The 20,998-nt window shown below is 40.5% G+C and overlaps 2 protein-coding genes across 2 annotated transcripts; both read left to right on the top strand.

Moving 5' to 3' along the window:
• Positions 1-11,229: 11,229 nt before the first annotated feature.
• LOC145104878 (uncharacterized) lies at positions 11,230-11,873 on the top strand. Its single transcript, XM_079042043.1, has 2 exons — positions 11,230-11,458; positions 11,554-11,873. Exons 1-2 carry the CDS (start codon positions 11,230-11,232, stop codon positions 11,871-11,873), a joined length of 549 nt encoding a protein of 182 aa, XP_078898169.1.
• An 18-nt stretch (positions 11,874-11,891) lies between these two features.
• LOC145104877 (uncharacterized) lies at positions 11,892-12,365 on the top strand. Its single transcript, XM_079042042.1, has one exon. The coding sequence runs from the start codon at positions 11,892-11,894 to the stop codon at positions 12,363-12,365; it is 474 nt and encodes a 157-aa protein (XP_078898168.1).
• Positions 12,366-20,998: the final 8,633 nt, after the last annotated feature.

Genomic DNA, 20,998 nt, shown 5'->3' with positions numbered 1-20,998 from the left:
TTCGAGATCCTTGCTAGGATCGGCCTAGTAGCATACAAGCTTCGATTACCGCAGGAACTAAATAACGTACATCATACCTTTCATGTGTCAAACTTAAAGAAGTGCTTATCCGATAAGACCCTCGTTGTCCCTCTGGACGAAATAGAAATCAACGAGAGTCTCCACTTCGTAGAAGAACCAGTAGAAATAATGGATATGGAAATAAAAAGAACAAAACAAAGTCGCATACCTATTGTGAAGGTCCGCTGGAATGCAAAGCGAGGACCTGAATACACCTGGGCGCGCGAAAATTAGATGAAACAAAAATAACAGCATCTTTTCCCTAGTCCATAAATACTTTTCTTATACTAAAATTTCGGGACGAAATTCCCTGTAACGAGGGGATGATGTGACAACCCGATATTTCGAATCAATGTAATGACCTAAAAACCAAGATTTGTAATCTACTTCTTATATAATAAAAATTAGAGTCAAAAATAAAATGTTCAAAAGTCTCAATTGGGATACATAAAATGTTAGATATCGTGTCAAGGTTTTCAGAAATATAAAGAACACTCAAATCCGAGTTATAACGAAGTAGTTATGACCAATCAAAGATCCGTGACAAAACCGGTAAAACACTATTAAGCGTAAAAAGTGAAATTTCAATAAAAGACTTTTTTGCCTTGAGTATCTAAACAAAAGTCGTAGATAATAACAAACCGTGAGCGTCCATAAAAAGAACGTCCAAATCTAACTTCGTATGAGGAAGTTATGATTTTTCTATGTTTCTAACAGCAGCAGACAGCTAAAAACTCGAAATAAAAATCGAACGATTTTTAGCCAACGCAACCTAAACGAGAATTGAAGGTCTCAACAATAATAGTACAACGGTAAAAAGATAGACGGAAACGGACATCAGATGAAGAAGTTATGAATTTTTAACAGATTTTTCCTGTCCCGGCCTATTAAAAGATATATACTTAAAAATAAATTCAAAATTTGCCGACGAAGTCTAAATGAAAGTTGTAGAGTATATTCTCACCTACGCGTGGATATAAAGAACATCGAAAACGGAGCTCGTGTGCGAAAGTTATGAATTTTTGAAGTTCGAGGCACGCATACCAAAGCTTATCCGAAGAATACGCCCAACGTACTGCTTGTAGAGGGAGTACGCCCAGCGTACTCTGAAGTTACGCCCATCGTAAATCGGGGCTTCAGCCCCTATAAAAAGGATGCGAGGGCTGCCCGGGTTTGGTTGCTTTACTCTCATTCCTTTCACCTTAAAACACCTCTCAAGCCCCTCTAAACCACCCCGAAGCCCCGGTAACACCCCTAGCACACGACGCAAGTCCCGACGCCTGAAGTTCCCAAGAAAAACAATCTTTCCAGTCGAAGTACTACTCGAGTGAAGCCCGATTTTTCACCAGAAACCCGCCGTTTCGTCAAGAACAATGCTTCCTAGAAACGAAACGCTGCCCGATTCACCACTTATCAAGTGAGTTCATACCCCTACGCTTTTCCAAGTTTTTGCATGTTTTCAGGGGGGGAATACAAGAAAAAGCACAAGTAATCTTGGGCTCAAAGTATATTAATTTGTTTAAGATAATTATATTTTCAATATACTTTTAACATGGAAAACAGTTTTACCAAATGGGTTAAGAAATCAACTCGCAGAAACAGTTTTTGTAAAACTAAGGCAATGAACTTATGAATCATGAAGTAAAAGATATCATTTTATAAAGGATTCATGTTAATTACAAAAGGGTTTTCAGCATTATTACTTGTAAATTTGTTAGTCTAAGTTGGAGACACGTCCTTGGTAACACTCACCACCGAAACAGAGTGTAGGACTAGCACTTATGACCAGAATCTCTTGTAGGGAGAGCGTGACTGTTGTGTGTAGATCTATACGTGACTGACTATCCCGCACCTCGCTACTAGCTACAGTGGGACCGGCAGGTCTACGACTGAGAAAGTCATAAATGATACTGGCCCCGATACGTGCCATATCAATTTAATGTATGGTTATAAAACTCACAATGTAGATAACAACGATTTACTTATGTAATAATGGATCGAGTGAACTAACCTCAGAGTAATAACCAATTGATTACTAGAGGGTATTAATAATAGCATCAGGATTTAGTTCACCATGTTTTTTTATTAGTTTTATTTTATGTAATAAGGCTAATATACCTCACTGGGAGTAACCAGAGTTTTTCAAAGAAAACTACGTTTAACGATATAAGTATGATAGATACTTGTATACTTCTTTTTTGAACGAATAACCAACAACCTACTTTTTGGAAAATATAGGATTTTCCCAAAATAACACGGTATTTTCATAAACGGATGGTTTAACATTGAACTAATGGATATTCATATTTATTCCATGACTCCTTGGATTATACCTATGTGTATGAATCTGGAAGTCATGGAAGGAATGGGTTTCAAACATGCTTTTATTAAGAAAATATGGGATTTTCTTAAGGAACACTTTTCAAAAGAATCAAAGAACATTTTCCACTAAAACTAAATGCTTATGAACTCACCAGCTTTATGCTGATATTCTTTCAAAACTACTTGTATTTCTCAGGGATTTAGTAATACAGGTAAAATCTTCAGCTTTTGGAGAAGGGACGCTAAGACGTCAGTCTTAAAACTTATTAAATCATCATATTGTAATTGATTTTGAGACATGTATTGTATTCAACAATGTAACTTTTAAATTATATTTATGATGGTTGTGTTTACTTTCTTTACAAATATTCAAATGTTATGATACTACATGAAGTCATCCGCCCCCGAATGTTTCCGCCATCCTAGTTTGAGGGTGTGACATATCCACATCACACACATCAAGGTAAACATCCCTTCACCCTAGCCACTTGCTCCAGCAACCCTTCATATAAAGAAATGCCTGTGGGTTTCCTTAATCATTTTCTTCTCCATAAAACACATATACACTCCTTAACCATCAAGAGAGCCTCTTTTTCTCTCAACTTCCAGCCACACTTTTGAAGTGTTCTTGAGCTATTACTGCACTTTTTGGTAAGTATTTCATCTAAACTCAAGTGTTATTCCATATTTTCCTAATACTCTTGGATCATCTACACACATTTTAACACCAAAGAATCGTTCTTAGGATCATCCAAGCTTTCATGTGTTCATCAAGTGTTCTTGACTTGAAACTCATCATCTTCAACCTTCCATCCTTCAAGAAATCACATAAGGTGAGTTCATACCCCTACATTTTCCGGTTTTCTTTAGTTTTCAGGGGGGGGGGGGGAATACAAGTTAAAACACCAAAAACTTAACTAAACTCAAACATCAGCTCTCAACAGGAAATTAGTTCCATTCACGGACTGTTTTGATCATCTTAAACTTAATAACTTTCAAAACTGTTTAATATGAAAATCGTTCAGGTTCATACCTTTAAAATGACTACTTGCACATCTCTATACGATTTTTCTACAATTTATGGTGATTTTTACAAAACTGCCTATCATTTCAGAAATGAATTCGGACCAGTCTGTGAATATGAACACTTTTACATAAGTTAGAGACTTCTAAAAATCATAATAAAAACTATGAATAAACTAGACACATTTTCTAAACTCTCAGGGTTTACGGATTTAGTTTTTGACTTCGTATGATTTTTCTATGATGTTTTCAAAACAGTGCACAAAGGTTAAAAACTAGTTACATAGCTTACCATATTGACAACACTTTGTAGTATGTTGAGCAAAGTGCATAACACTAAGATTCTAAATGTTGAATGCGATCTTGTTAATTTATAATCATAAACAAAAATTAGTCATTCATGATAAGGTTTTTCCATTCATTTCGAGCACATATAATAAACTACAATAAGTATAGTTTATGGATTTTTCGATAAAAGCATCCTACATGAAAAATGTTTTACTCTCAAAATAGATGGGTTTTTCATATACTACATGATAAACCATAATAGTAATAGTTTATGGATTCCATATCACTAATTTATTTCATAAAATGTGATTTCACTTCCACCACGGAAGAGGTTTTATACTCAAACTATATGTAAACTAGTTAACGTAAGTTGTGAGACAATTCTTCCATCGTACTCTTAGAGTACGGGTTAAAATTCCTGTAAGTTATAACCAGAGTCTCTTGTAGGGAGAGCGTGATAATTGTGTATAGATCTATATTGGGATTGACACCCCACACCTCGCTGCTAGCTACAGCCGGACCGGCAGGTCTGCGGGTGACAAGAGTCATAGGATCTTGACGTCTGAAAAACGTTGTTGCAGGTTAATTCTTGTTATAGTATGGTTATAACGACTCACATAGGGAGTTAACAATCTTTCAAGTTTACATGGAAAATTCTACTTTGAAAAGGGGTTTTATCTATTTAAGACTACATGACTTTTATAAGGAAAATATTGGATTTTATTGGAAACACATTACCATTATAAACAAAATATAGGTACAAAACACACACATATTCTCGGTCTTGGGATTTAAGGCCACATAGGTTTTTATAAGGAAAATAAGGGATTTTTCTTGAAGTATACATTACAAAGCACCAGGTTTACACTAAATGGCTTTCATGATATTTGAACTACATTTCATCTAGAATTGTTAGACTTCAGCTATAATTTGCTAAGTGTACATGTTAGAGTTATATAAGAATTTAGTCGCAATCAACTTAGAATTGGTGGGCCCACTTTACTTCCTGTTCCTTGTTTGGTTGTGGACCTAGGGCAGACCCATTATATTCGACGGTTTATTTAACTTAAATTTTATATAACTTATATACACTGGGTGATTATAGAAGGAATCTACAAGTCTTTCTAGGGTACATTATTGCATAACATAGGAGCGTTCATTTCACACTTAATAAAGAAAATATTGAATTTCTGGAATCGTACTCTATCGCTTTTACAAGGAAAACGGCTTTTTTCTCAAATAAAACTCTTATGAACTCACCAACTTAATTGTTGACACTCTTTCAAAACTACTTGTATTCTCAGGAAATCAGTGAAATAGGAAATCAACAGCTTTTGAGGATGGGACGTTAAATCGTCAAACATTTCATTTTGTCATCATAGTGTAATTGATTTGAAACATGTAAACACATACTATGGTGTAACTTTTTCAATTATATCTATGATGGTTGTATTTACTTTGAGCACTATTATACTCATTGTTGTGATACTATACATGAAGTCCTCCACTCCTGGACGTTTCCGCCATCCTTGGTTTGGGGGTGTGACATGGTAGCTGTACAATCTCTGCTGAAATGGCTAGCCCGGCCGCACTTGAAGCAGCCTGAATCACCACCACTGCCACTCCTGCAGGCACCCTCATGCGTCCTGCCACACTTGCCACAGCGGCTGCGTCTCTGTAAATCCCTCGATCTCGAATCTGGCCCCCTGGGTCTCTTGCCTGAACCTGTGGCTACCTGAATCTCCTACAGTGTCTTGCAGCTGGACCTACTTACAAACTGCCTGATGTCACATCTCAGCATCTCGTGATACCGAGCCTTCTTCATATCCTCGTCCGCCACATACTGCGGCACGAGAAGGGCTCTCTCTCTTAACTTGGCGGTGATCTCCGCCACAGTCTCAGTCGTCTGCTTCAAATCCTGAAACTCTCGTGCTAGCTGCTGCACCTCGATCACTGGTGCAAACTCGGCCCTAAATCTAGCCGAGAAATCAGTCCATGTCGTCGCGTCCAACGCGGCATCATCTCCAATGGCATGTCCAAACTCCTCCCACCAATCCCGTGCTCTGTCCTTCAGAAGATAGGAGGCAAGTCGGACCTTCTCCCCCTCGGGACATCGACTCGTACGAAAGGCGTTGGCAACATCGGACAACCACCTGCTGCTAGCGATGGGGTCCCGAGCCCCATGGTAATATGGTGCTCCACAAGCTCTGAACTCTCGAAATGTCAAAGTATGCGCTCCCATCATGGCTACCATCTCGACGCGGAAGGCTCCCAGCCTCTCATCCAATATCTCTAGTATGCCCTCCTTGACCGTGCCAAAGATCACAGGAGTCTGATCTAGGATACCGCGCGTAACCTCAGCTGAAACAAATCCCTCATTCGCTCCTCGAGCTGCTCGGTTATTAAACCCGAGCCTGATCCCTCTCCGATGCCTGATCCGCCAACTGGTCTACCCCGTAGTGTCACCATTCTGCAGCATATCATAACTACCATTAGCACACACATCTCTACTGAGAGATCACACTCACACTACCAGTTCCCCGGTTTCATCTCAGCCCTTCTTGAATCAAGTACGGATCCTCTGCTTTCAGTAGTATGGGCCCATACTACCTTCCATATCTATCCGTACTTTCCTCAAGAATTGCCTCGACTACACCAAGTCCTTTTCACTACTACTAAGACTGCTCCCAGCACTACTCTTATCATAGGCTTGCCCTAGGGTAACCTCCAACTCACTAACTGCCATCAGCTGCATAAGAAGTCCCTGTTATCTCCCCTTAACTAACTCGCGAATACCATTACATATTTCTTAGACTAGATAATTCTTCGAATGAGAGTTCCTACCCTACAACGGTTAGACTCATACAAGAGCTGCGAAATAGGGCTATACCTAACCTTCTGAAATTATTTAGTCCTTGCAATATGTAACTTAACATATTCATTTACTAGTTAATTAGAGATAACTAGAACTCCTAATAGCACAAAGCAAGCAGCATTCAGGCATTGGGAAAACTAACCTTATAATCCACTCAAGTTGTTCTATCCTTTAATCAGAAATCTGTACTAGCATGCAATTCATAAAGCTCATACACATAAAGCAGGCACATAAGGCATCTTCCTAGATCCTTAGTCCTAATCTAGCATGCAGTTCTAACACACATATCATAAAATAAACTTGTATGGGTAATTTGGGAGAACTTACTTGAGTTCGACTGATTGCATGCACCACACCCCTTTTCTCTTTTCAAAATCCACAAAAATAATTTTCCTTTGAAAACTTCATACCAAGTCCTCAGTTTGAGTTGAGACACACCCGAGAGTGTATCCGAATCCCTTAAACCAAGGCTCTGATACCAACTTCAAACATCCCAAAAATACAACCCAAAAATTTCGTTTTTAAAACATTATTAAAACCATCATTTCATTACCAAAGTATAAAAATCATAAACAATGTGTTTCAAAATCTCATAAGATCTATCACATGTCAAATCTCATGTCAAATATCATATCAAAATATCCAAGTAAAACTCCCAGGCTGAAGACTGTGGTGCATGCCATGCGATCATCCCGAGCCCTTCCCTTTGCTAGTGGAAGTACCTGAAACCAAAACTGAAAACTGTAAGCACAAAGCTTAGTGAGCTCCCCCAAACTACCACATACCATACAATAACACATCTGCATCAGACCGATGTCCGGAATAACTTGGGCCTTGCCCACTGCATCAGACCGAAGTCTGGAATAACTTGGGCCTTGCCCACTGCATCGGACCGAAGTCCAGAATAACTTGGGCCTTGGCCACTGCATCGAACTGAAGTACGGAATAACTTGGGCCTTGCCCACTGCATCGGACCGAAATCCAAAATAACTTGGGCCTTGCCCACTGCATCGGACCGAAGTCCGGAATAACTCGGGCATTTCCCACTGCATCGGACCGAAGTCTGGAATAACTGAACATAACATATACATAAACATGTAACATAAACATATAACTACTGCATCGGGCTTGCCCGACATCGGACTGAAGTCTGGAACACAAAGCACAAAACATAAACATGCATGAATCACAAAGAAATCAGGCATACATACTACTTCTCGGGATCACCTCGGCATCAGACCGAAATCCAGAACTACTATATCTAAACGGGCCGACATTGTGGCCGTATACCCCTTCCTAAGGGAGGAAACTCACCTCGCACTGCAGAACACTAGCTGAACACTTCTGGCTGCTAACCGGGAACTTCTGAACCGCTGACCCTTCGGCTCCCCGAACTATCAATACCCAAAATAACATTTAGACCAAAATAATCCCAATAGTCAACCATGGTCAACTTGGTCAAAGTCAACGGTCAAAGTCAACCTCTAGTTGACTTAACTCGCTGAGTTGGTCTACCAACTCGTTGAGTCCATACTCCTCCAACCCCATACAACCCCGACTCCACTCGTCGAGTTTTAGCAAGGACTCGATGGGTTCTCCTTCAACGATACAATCTGGACCATCTTCATCCGACTCGCCGAGTTCGACCTTGAACTCGTCGAGTTCATCATCCACAAAAGAATGTGTCTAGGCTGTGACTCACCGAGTCGTATGAACAACTCGTCGAGTCAATCTTCATAAACTAAGGAGATTGCCTTAGACTTGCCGAGTTCCTCCTTGAACTCGTCGGGTACGATGAACTTGATGACCACTATGGACTCAGACTGGCTGAGTCCCTAACCATTCAACTCATATCCTTTAACAGAAGGGTTTTGGGGCAATAACCGACCTGACTCGCCGAGTCCCATAAGTGACTCGCCGAGTCCCTCTATGTCCAACTCTATTAAGACGATTTTAGTCAAGCAGAAGGCATCCAAGACCCAGATCTAGCCTCCTAGGGTCGGAATAACACGCAAAGCTAATACCTTTGCGTCCATGCATGGCCCTTTTTGCTCAAAAGGCCATAACAACCTCTTAAACTTTGCATGGGGAGTTCTATTGGCATAAAGCTTCCACCTTTATGCCTTAACTACTCCAAATACTCCCAAATCTGAAGGGATCTAGCTTGGGGACGTCCAAATCCCACAAGAAATCATTCTTGGTCCATAATCTTCATAAAAAGGGACATAAAGAGATCTAACAAACTAGAAGTCAAGGAAGGAACTTGATTACCAAAATGAGCAGCAAATGGAGTGAATCTTCCGGATCTACTCCTTCCTCCTTGAACCTCCAAACTTCTTCTTGTTCCTCCAAGGTTCAAGAATGCTCCAAAACTCTCAAAATGACTCACAACTCAAGGGAGGCTCTAGGGTTTTTGTTCTGGACTTGAGAGAGTATCAAGGGGGCTGATGAAGGCTATAATGTTCTTTAAATAGGGTACAAGGCCCGCATTTAGGGTTTTTCCCCAAACCTGGCCAACTCGTCGAGTCAGTCTTCAGAATCGTCGAGTAGCTCACTAAACTCGCGACAAATCGCGCTCCTACTCGTCGAGTCACTTCCTCATTTGAGGTTTTTCTTCACTTTTCTGAACTTCTAAATTCAGGGTGTTACAAAAACCAAGGCCCAACCCATTTGCTCACAAAGCTCAATTCCTAAATGGCATCGCAAGGCCCAATATGGCACATATTCCTAATTTGGCCCAAAACCAACATGGACCTAAATCCAAGAAATCCCATAATCAATCCATGGCCTAAAGTCAGAAGTCAAATGGCCCAACAAAGCCCACCCCCAAAAAGGCCCAAAATAAATATATCGGGGAGTACGCCATGCGTACTCCAAACGTACGCCTCGCGTATCGACTGCCAAAGCATGATGTACTTGTCTCCAATGCATGAAACTCGCATTACACTGAACGTACCCTACTACCTATGCCCATCGTACTCATCAGAGGTTCAAAAGTCCATAATAAGATCTTAATGGTTAAGATAAAAACATCCAAACAATTATCTTTACCCTAAATGATGTTTTAATCCATAAAGTCGAAACCTTTAAGCCTTTTCATGGCTAAAGAGGGATAAATCCCCAAAATCCATACTTTCACAACACTCAAAACCACTTAACTCTTGCATGGTTCTAAGGAAACGATCAAGCAAACATTTTTATGACTCATAACACTCTAAGACCTCAGAAAGGACAACTAATACGCTGTGGAGTACTCCATATTCAAAAAGATCCAAACTTTGGGACAAAAAGCTTATGAAACTATGTCATAACAAGATCTAAGAATAGATTCATCAAGTTTGAAGCTTTATACATCCAGAAGGTAGATCAAGATGCCCAAGGCCTGGATTCACAAGATTCAAGCAATCCCACACTTCTCCAAGAAGCTCCTTTTTCTTCAATGAGCACCAAAATGCATGAAATCACACCATAAGGTGAAGAACCACACCGATGGAGGCTAGGGTTTAATTTCTAGGGTTTATGGGGATGGAGGCTGAAGATAAGAGGGTTTGGTGTTCAGTTAAGGAGCTTAAATAGGGTCCAAGACCCTAAATTAGGGTTTGGGTGTGACTAGAGTACGCCCAATGTACTTGTGGTACGCCCAACCTACTCCATGAGGCATCAGTGAATTCCTTCCCTAGTACGCACAACGTACTCTCTAAGTACGCCCAATATACTAGGCTTAGCCATTAAACCTCCAACTTCCGAAAGCCATAACTTCTTTGTTCTATGTCCGATTTCGACGATCCTTATATCCATAGAAAAATAACAAGAAGATCTACCCTTCTATCAACTCATCCTTGCATTTAAAACTTTCCGAACTAAAATCCAAATTTCATAAAGGTCCAAACTTCCCATTTACGGTTACACCCTTGGGCTCCAAATCACAAAACGAACTCCCAGATCATCTAACTTACATTACCCATACCCAAATGGGTCTAAATCTCTCTTTCCCAAAGGCCATGAGCCTTATGATAACCGATCCTCGGGTCGCAGCCTCGAATTAGGAAACAATTCAGAACATGGTGTTACAACTCTCCCCCACTTAAATTAGATTTCTTCCTCGAAATCACTCCTTACCACCCACCAGGAAACCAAACTCTTATATCAATACCTCCTAACAAAGAACGAAGCACTGATCCTTTAACTGTCGAACCAACACGTTACTGCTATAAATCCCAAGCCCCATAACTTACCTGACCTCCACACAGGTATAACCAATCCAAAACACAATCACAAGAGCCTCTTCCTACCATCATAACTGAAACACATCCTTCTTTATCCTGAACCATCCAACTGATAGCTTTGGCCGACAGATTCCTTAACCAGAACTTGCTAATGAAAATATCCAAGAAGGATTCAAAACCAAGGTTAATAAGATGGATTCTATTGGTAAAGGAATTTGACATAGAGATCAGAGATAAGAGTGGGAAAGAAAATTTGGTAGCTGATCGTATGAGCTGACTGATCCCACCTGAAGAACCGATACCGATCCGCGAAACCTTCCTGATGAGCATCTTTTCGCTGTTCAGAATTCACCATGGATTTCTGATATAGTGAATTACTTGGTCTCCAGAGAACTCCCTTCAGATCTCACTCGAGGTCAGAAAGATAAAATAAAAATGGAGGCGAAAAGATACGTTTGGGATGAGCCTTATTTATGGAAATATTGTGTTGATCAACTTATTAGAAGATGTGTGACCCAAGATGAAGTTAAATCATTTATGAAATTCTATCATTCTGAAGCTTGTGGAGGGCATTATGGTCCACAACGAACCGTGCATAAATTTTTAGACATTGGTCTTTATTGGCCCCATTTTTTTCGCGATTCGTTCCAGTTTTGCAAAACCTGTGACTAGTGCCAAATGAGTGGGTCTACAACTTCTCGGAACCAGATGCCACTCACTTTGATCTTAGTATGTGAAATATTTGATGTTTGCGCATAGACTTCATGGATCCGTTTCCACCATCATTTGGGTTTGTGTACATATTGCTAGTAGTGGATTATGTGTCAAAATGGGTTGAGGCGAAAGCTACTCGGACAGATGACGCGAAGGTTGTGGTTGATTTCGTTAAAACCAATATTGTTGCTAGGTTCAGGACACCAAATGCCATCATCAGTGACTGGGGCACGCACTTCTGCAACCGCACCCTCGAAGCCGTTCTAAAGAAGTATGGTGTTACACATCAGGTGTCAACTGCTTATCACCTACAAACCAACAGGCAGGTTGAAGCTTCTAACTGGGAGATTAAGGGTATATTTTAAAAAACAATCAACCCAATTATGAAAGGTTGGAGTATTCAGTTGGATGACGCATTATGGGCTCACAGGACAGCATGTGAAACGTTAATTGGAATGTCTCCTTATCGTATAGTCTTTGGAAAACCATGTCGGCTTCTTGTAGAGTTAGAGCACCAAGCATACAGGGATGTCAAGAAACTTAATATGAGCATGAATGAAGCTGGAAAGAAAAGAAGGTTGGATATTCAAGAGCCAGAAGAAATCCGAAACGATGCTTACAAAAATGAAGCGATTTATAAGAAAAAAATGAAGGCTTTTCAAGACAAGATGATCTCGCGAAAGGTATTTACTATAGGTCAAAAGGTAGTCTTGTATCACTCTCGTTTTAAACTTATTTCTGGTAAATTAAGGTCTCGTTGGGTAGGACCTTTTGTTGCTACTAATGTGTTTGATCATGGTGCCATAGAACTCAAAAGCGAACAAACAGGAAAAATTTTCAAGGTTAATGGTCACTGACTTAAACCTTTTTATGAAGGGTTCCAGGTCACGACGAAGAAGTGGAGGTAGTCGAGATTCTACCGTACCGAAATTGAAAAAACCAAGTAACAACGTCGAGCCAACGACTGTAAAAAACGGGAAGCTTACGGGGAGGCAACCCAGATATTTGTAGTTTTATTTCTTTTTTTTTTTTGCAATTTTTTTTTATTTTTTGTGTGTTTTATTTTAGAAGTTTATTAGGTGGTTTTTAAAATTGAATCGTGTTCTACCAACATGGAAAACAGAGATATTTTGCGTGTTAAAATTTTTCAAAAATCAGGTCAAATTTTACAAAATGCGATCGCATTTTCTTTATGTCATCACATAAATGTTTCGAGGTTTTTAATACTGATTTTCGAGAAAAACTGGAAATCGCGAACGGGGAACGAATTTATGCGAACGTAGAAATATATATATATATATATATATATATATATATATATATATATATATATATATATATATATATATATATATGCAATCGCATATTTTATTTTTTTCGTTCGTATTTGTTGTTCGGGGATTCGTAAACCCATTTTCAAGAAAAAGAAAAAAATGTGATCGCAAATCCCGTCGCAATTTCCATGTTTTTACTACAAATATTCAATTAAGCCTCATTTGAACTCATACACTTTCAGAAATCTGCACTTTATCTCTAGATTCCCTTGTCACTCGAAACGTTTCACTGAAAAAGTCATAAAATTCTCATTTTTGTCCAAATCAAGCATAAAAGGTATCAAAATCTTCCTTTTTTTTACTTCTACTACGCTTTTATGCTTTTGGAAATGCGATTACAAGGTCGAAATTTTCCATCATTTTCGTGTTCTTCATTTTAAATTTTCCATAAGTTACCTTTTCAGATCTACACCTTGTTTGAGGAGATCAGGAGCTGGAAATTGGATTGTTTGTTCTAGGCACTAAATATAAGAGTTTCATCAGCACAAAAATCCAAATATCAAAAAAAATCAGACGTGAAAAATACACTGCTACTCAGCATGCAGTCAGGTATATTCGTTATGATACTGGAACTCTTTATTTTATGTCAATATATATGTGCGGGCTTGCGTATCGGCTTGGAAGTAGTTAGTCAGTTATTTTTATTTGATATAAATTTATTTGAGAAAATCTGTTGCAAACCTATCCCTATTCCGCACTTATATGAAACATGCCTCTAAGACCCCAATGTCGTCGTCGTGACGCTGACATTCTGGAGAGCCCTTTACCATTCAAGAGGACGATGTAGTGGTATATATGAACTCACATGCTGCACTAGAAGAGTACTATAGGCTTCGTCCCAGAGAAGTCAATGCCCAGATCTGGGCTCCCAGTGCCATTCTTATTGTGGAGCTGCATATTTCTGAGGGGTTCACATTCTCTTTTCCAACATTGGTTGGGGGAGGCATTTGGGCTTTGACTTCCCGACATCACCTTTGTTAACCAAAGAGTTTTTATCTACTCTAAGTGAAGTTAACCATGAAGGTTACTTGACACTCCGTTGTTTCAGCAACACTTACGAGCTCCATGTAGATCAACTCTACGAGTTTTTCGATGTGCTTGCCACGATCCCTTCTGCGAGTCATGTTGGTTTTCACACAACAACTTTTTGGAAATCCATTACTGGTCTGAAAACATACATCATTTCGTCATATTATTAGACTAGTATCATCCATCCCATCCTGAAAATTGGCTTGAAAATTATCTGCAAAATTCTTTTTGCCCAAGCTGAAACTTCTAAGGCTGGAAAAGCCGAATTGACTATACTCTGGGCCATGGTAACCGGTGCGTACCGCCCATATTTTTGTCATTTACTTGTGAAAGGTCTTCAAAAGGTTATGTATCTGCATTCTGGGGCTGGAAAAATCTTATGTGGTGGTTTAATCACTTTAATCGCCCATGTTAATACTGATTAGATTCCCCGAGAGTACTAGTTCTTCGAGGGGGCCTCTTTGCGTCTTACTCTCCACAACCTCGATAGCATGCACATGTGTCAATCAGCCCCAGGTGGCTATATCTAGATGCGTGAGCGTGGTCATTATCTTCAGGTCACCAACCCTTCCTTTATCGCCCTGGCTAATCCCATCAGTTCTACCAGGTGGTTGCTCGAGTCCAATCTGACTACTGCTGATTTTGTAACTGAAGCTTAGCAGCATGTGCGTATAAGAAACGATGCGCAAGGACGAGGTTTGAAAACTCAAACCTTGAGTTAATCAAAAGAACAATGTCTGCTGTTAATTGATGTTCCAGTCAAGTCTGGTAAAACCAGTCGAGACTTGAAGTTAATATTCAACAAAGTACAGAAGTCTTTAATGAAGAATCTATGAGTATGATAAATGTAAAGACATTAAATGAAGAAGAAGAATGTAAAGAAGGTTTTGACTTGAGAGAAAAATGAAAGAGAGTTATGAGAAATATTTGCTATCTTTGGAGGAATAATCCGTGTCATTCATGTCATTAAAAACACTCCTTACATAGGAAATGGAGTTACATCGTACAAACTACATTTCATACTAAGGACTGGATAATAAACTACTTCTGACAACTGATTATCCAACTGATACAAAAAGTTAAGCCGTATGAAATGTTACATCACACAAAAGACAAGAGATGATAAATGCACAAACAGACAAATAATCTCGGATCTTAGCTCCATATCAGAATGCTCTTTACTTCAGACTCTATCTCTGTTTCGGAACTTGCTGACTTTGGATATTCAATACTTATGATTGCTAGAGGTTTACTTTTAGGTTCCAACAATCTCCCCCTAAGTGAACTTAGAAATCTTGTCAGCTAGTTGGCTTCTTTTTGTTAAACACATGGGTTTGGAACAACCAATCTCGGACTTCGACATACCATTGGAGTTGACTTATAAACTTGGACTTGACATGTTCAGGGGCATCTGACTTAGCTGCATTTTTTATGAACTTTTGAAGAGCTTTGGTGGGGACGAGTTGTTTATCAAGGACTCGGAAGAAGTACTTCTTGTTTGTTTTCTTATGAAGGTAGAGAAATCCCAACACCGGTTCATCGACTGGCCCATTTGCCAAGATTTTAGCTTCTGGCAGCTTAAAGTCAATCTTTACGAAGAACTTTTCAGTTCCGAACAATTCAGCCAGTTCGAAGTCGCATCTACAGAATTCAGCGACATAGTCCTTCAAGTAACTCATTGCAACACTATATGCAACCATGCTCATCTGACTGTCTTGACACGTTCGGAAGTGAGCAGTAATGGTTAGGATATCATTAGGATAGATGGTTGGGAAGTCGGCGTCGGTGATGGTCATTTGTGCTGTTTTGTTCCGATACATATAGAAGCGGTGTGGCAGGCAATCCAAATCAAACTTCGTCAACACTTTCCTTGAAAACACAGAGATCTTGGTGATTCTCTTCCGAGACCACAGTTGCTTTTGCGGACGTGCGTTCAGGGAGTAGAAAGTCTTCAAACATTCTCTTTCAGTACAGATGATCATTTGAGGATCATCTTCTGGGTGGAGAGGAGCGAATTTGATCTAATACTTGCCATATGGAGAGATGGGTAGATCAAGTTGGTCTGAATCCTGAGTTGGGAGGTCATAATAAATGAAAGGAATGATATCCAAATCATGAATTTTTCCTTCTTTGCAGAGAGGAGAAAGACCTAGCATCAGATTGGGGTTATCTTTCATAGCTTGAATTAAGATGCTCTCTTCAAGAGCTTGAGCAATTTGTTCCTAAGACCAACCACCAGGCTTCTTGGTTATCTTTTCGGAACTCTAAAATTCCGAGATGGGCTTTTTTCCCTTATATTGTTGCTTGTTGAGGACCGAGATGAGGTGCTGCATGTTTTCATCGATGTTGAATTCTAGAGGGGGGGGGGGGGGGAATCAGGGGCTCTTCAGGAATGTTATCAGGTTTCTGAAGTGGAGAACCTTCATCGATAGGAGCGATACTTGGTGAGGGAATTGGAGGTAGCATCGACTGAGTGTCTCGGAAAGTTTTTACTATGAGCTCAGTCTTTTCCTTAGCCATTTCACGGCTTCATTTAAGAACATCAACTATGGATGATGGCCATGATACAACATACCATATCCGCTGCTCTTCCTCAGAAAGAATTTTCGCTGGGAACTTCCTTGGAGCTTGAATTCCTATCACTACATTAGTGACATACTTATCATCATCATCATCATCATCATCAGTGGATGGGGTACTTGTGGAATGAATTTGAACGGACTCATCATCAGACTTATCTCGGAGTTTGAATTCCGAGATGGGCTTCCATGAGATAGATTAATCTCTCTACTTGGGCCTTCACCCCCTCTTGCATCGGATGGCCTGGCAACCGAGGCAAGCAATGCAGATTGTTCAAATTCCGAGAGTCATTTGAACACCTTCAGAAAGCGGGTGTTCATCTGCAGGGTGAGAGTGTTATAGGCTTTAGCAGTCGAAGCCTGAGCCTTGAGATGATGAAATAGATATGCAAGAATGGACAACATTTCATCGAACTTGTTGTTTGGAATGTCCACGATATTCCAACAGGCCCTGAGGAGTATGATTAAAACTTGTTGCATGATGAGATTCATCTCATCTTTTTTCTTAATCTCCTTCTCCATCCTCTGAATTTGTTTCTCATGCCTCACATTCGTCTGTTTGATCAGCTCATTGGTAGCACTGATCATATCATCGTGTACTTTCAACATGGTGGTTATGGTGTCGAGATAGTGATTGAGACTGGAATTATACTTCTATTCATCCTCCTCGATAGTGTGCTTGAGACGGAGGGAAATAAGTTGATCCAACTGTTGAGCTCGTTCTCCATCTGAGGGGACTGGCTTCTTGACATCTGAGAGAGATTGGAGAACTACATCCACCTTAGTTTCAAGACTAGACACTTTGGCATCAAACTTGGAGTTAACCTGGGCAACTGATTTGTCCAATGATTTGACTTTGGATACTACGGCTGAGACATTGTCTCGGAGTTCCATCAAGGAAAAGGGATCAGCATAGTTTCATGTTGATGATCTCGTGTCTGAAGATGAACTCGTAGTCTTGGCTTTGTCATGGTCTTGATTCACCGGTTGTTCAGAAGGGCCTGGATTGTTGACAATTGTTGCTAGATCCTCCTTTGGAGGATTGGTTTCGGTTTCAAGTAAGTCATTGAAACACTATATGAAACCATGCTCATCTGACTGTCTTGACACGTTCGGAAGTGAGCAGTAATGGTTAGGATATCATTAGGATATATGGTTGGGAAGTCGGCGTCGGTGATGGTCATTTGTGTTGTTTTGTTCCGATACACACAGAAGCGGTGTGGCAGGCAATCCAAATCAAACTTCGTCAATACTTTCCTTGCAAACACAGAGATCTTGGTGATTCTCTTCCGAGACCACAGTTGCTTTTGGGGACGTGCGTTCAGGGAGTATAAAGTCTTCAAACATTCTCTTTCAGTGCAGATGATCATTTGAGGATCATCTTCTGGGTGGAGAGGAACGAATTTGATCTAATACTTGCCATATGGAGAGATGGGTAGATCAAGCTGGTCCGAATCCTGAGTTGGGAGGTCATAATACATGAAAGCAATGAAATGCAAATCATGAATTTTTCCTTCTTTGCAGAGAGGAGAAAGACCTAGCATCGGATTGGGGTTATCTTTCATAGCTTGAATTAAGATGCTCTCTTCAAGAGCTTGAGTAATTTGTTCCTGAGACCAACCATCAGGCTTCTTGGTGGTCTTTTCGGAACTCTAAAATTCCGAGATGGGCTTTTTTCCCTTATATTGTTGCTTGTTGAGGACCGAGATGAGGTGATGCATGTTTTCATCGATGTTGAATTCTAGAGGAGGGGGAATCAGGGGCTCTTCAGGAATGTTATCAGGTTTCCGAAGTGGAGAACCTTCATCGATAGGATCGATACTTGGTGAAGGAATTGGAGGTAGCATCAACTGAGTGTCTCGGAAAGTTTTTACTATGAGCTCAGTCTTTGCCTTAGCCATTTCACGACTTCATTTAAGAAAATTAGCTATAGATGATGGCCATGATACAACAGACCATATCCGCTGCTCTTCCTCAGAAAGAATTTTGGCTGGGAACTTCCTTGGAGCTTGAATTCCTATCACTACATTAGTGATATACTTATCATAATCATCATCATCATCATCATCATAATCATCATCATCATCATCATCATCATCATCAGTGGATGGGGTACTTGCGGAAAGAATTTGAATGGACTCATCATCAGACTTATCTCAGAGTTTGAATTCCGAGACGGGCTTCCATGAGATAGATTGATCTCTCTACTAGGGCCTTCTCCCCCTCTTACATCGGATGGCCTGGCAACCGAGGCAAGCAATGCAGATTGTTCAAATTCCGAGAGTCGTTTGAACACCTTCGGAAAGCGGGTGATCATCTGCAGGGTAAGAGCGTCATAGGCTTCAGCAGTTGAAGCCTGAGCCTTGAGATGATGAAATAGATATGCAAGAATGGACAACATTTCATCGAACTTGTTGTTTGGAATGTCCATGATATTCCAACAGGCCCTGAGGAGTATGATTAAAACTTGTTGCATGATGAGATTCATCACATCTTTCTTCTTAATCTCATTCTCCATCCTCTGAATTTGTTTCTCATGCCTCACATTCGTCTGTTTGATCAGATCATTGGTAACACTAATCATATCATCGTGTACTTTCAACATGGTGGTTATGGTGTCGAGATAGTGATTGAGACTGGAATTATACTTCTATTCATCCTCCTCGATAATGTGCTTGAGACGGAGGGAAATAAGTTGATCCAACTGTTGAGCTCGTTCTTCATCTGAGGGGCCTGGCTTCTTGACATCCGAGAGAGATTGGAGAACTACATCCACCTTAGTTTCAAGACTAGACACTTTGGCATCAAACTTGGAGTTAACCTGGGCAACCGATTTGTCCAGTGATTCGACTTTGGATACTACAGCTGAGACATTGTCTCGGAGTTCCATCAAGGAAAAGGGATCATCATAGTTTCCTGTTGATGATCCCATATCCGAAGATGAACTCGCAGTCTTGGCTTTGTAATGGTCTTGATTCACTGGTGGTTCAGAAGGGCCTGGATTATTGACAATTGTTGCTTGATCATCCTTTGGAGGATTGGTTTCGGTTTCTCCTTCAACTTGAATTTGTTCATCAATGGTTCAGACGAGGACGATGAGAGTCCAAAGTCATAATCTGGTCTGGAGGAGGATGGTTTCTGAAAGAGATGAATGGATGATCGGACAGCAGGCGCAGCAATGGAAGCACTGCGATCATCGAACATAAATTTGGACGAGTGTTCCTCATCAGGATCAGCATGGAGTGCATCATGGTGGGGAGACTTCGGAGTGTTGTCCGAGATGATGTTGGCGTGGTCAGTCTCTCAAGATGCATACTCTTGATCAACAACTTCATCTGATAGAGCAACAAATGGAAGATTTCTTTGGATTACTCTGTTCCTCATTGAAATAAGAGTAGCTTCAACCTACGATCTGGTAAGCTCAGGATGCCTTGTATGAGCCCTACTGACAAAATCTGAACATTTTGGATTATTAGAACCTGGTCGTCCTGTACCTTTTCCAGGTATCAGACCAGTTGTGGCATCCGAGACAGGAGGGACAACTCCTGCTTTGGAATGCTTGGGATCCAAGACAGGGATCTCAGATCATGCTTGTGTGAAAGAAGGGGGAGATTTCTGAGATGACTCGTGGGTTTGTTCCAAGGGGCGCAAGGAACTATGTTCAACACCGACATCACATTGTTGGGACGGTGAGGGTGGATTATGAGGTGACTCCCTGTGAATTTGTGAAGTGGTTTTTGAAACTCCGAAAGGTACTTCGGAAGAGAGGGTAGGTGGGGTGAGTTGATGACTAGATTCAGTTGCAATGGCTTTGACATATTCCTTTTGAGAGGAAGTGTCGACTTTAGTTCTCTTTCTAGCTTTAGGGTTCGAGGGAGAGGTTTTTCTTTTTGCAGACTTCTTTTTCTTTCTGCCAGAAGGAACTGGCTTGGCCACATCCGAGGTGGGCTCAATGGTGACAGGGGTATACTGTGTAGGGCTATACACAATCGAAGTCGCCAAGTGTTGTTTCAAATGGGGGGACTCGGATGGTAAAGTGGCCAACATGTCCTCAGGAAATCTACGAATGGGTCCGAAAGATGCCTGGCTCGAAAGGCGATAAGTTTTAATCGTTTTGAAAGATAGAAATACCTCTTTTGGAATTGTGTGGACTGGGATGGGCTCTTGTCTCTCTTGGAAGAGCTGTTGGATAGTCAGAGCCGAGAATCTTGGACTCGAGATTTCTTGTTGCTTATGTTTGATGGAAAACTTCCGAAAGTCTTGCCATAAGACTTCAGTAAGATTAAGAGCGTTCTTTTTCCCTGAAAATATGTTGTATACGACATAGAGCCAATCCTTGTTCATCGTGTTCGTACCTCCATGTTTCCCAGACAGACCTCTAAGGATTAAGTGCATTAGGATTGTCAATAGCCCGGGAACAACTGATTTCTTCAATTTCTTCACTTTGAACTCTTCAGTGTACCTGATGTGATTCAGGAACGTTTGAAACTCTTCAACAGATGGTTCTTGAACCTTGAAACCGTTAGGGTTTTTCGGAATCACAATGGC

Source organism: Lactuca virosa, chromosome 4 (genome assembly GCF_052849685.1).
Source record: "Lactuca virosa cultivar CGN04683 chromosome 4, Lactuca_virosa_CGN04683_v6, whole genome shotgun sequence".
In the NCBI taxonomy this organism is placed as follows: Eukaryota; Viridiplantae; Streptophyta; class Magnoliopsida; order Asterales; family Asteraceae; genus Lactuca; species Lactuca virosa.
The sequence above is the reverse complement of the archived record's forward strand: the minus strand, read 5'-3'. Positions and strand labels throughout refer to the sequence as shown.

Coding starts and splice junctions, on each gene's coding strand:
- LOC145104878 (XM_079042043.1), top strand. CDS start 11,230: ATGGAGGCGAAAAGATACGTTTGGGATGAGCCTTATTTATGGAAATAT. Junction 11,459..11,553: donor GTTCCAGTTTTGCAAAACCT/GTGACTAGTGCC, acceptor GTTTGCGCATAG/ACTTCATGGATCCGTTTCCA.
- LOC145104877 (XM_079042042.1), top strand. CDS start 11,892: ATGAAAGGTTGGAGTATTCAGTTGGATGACGCATTATGGGCTCACAGG.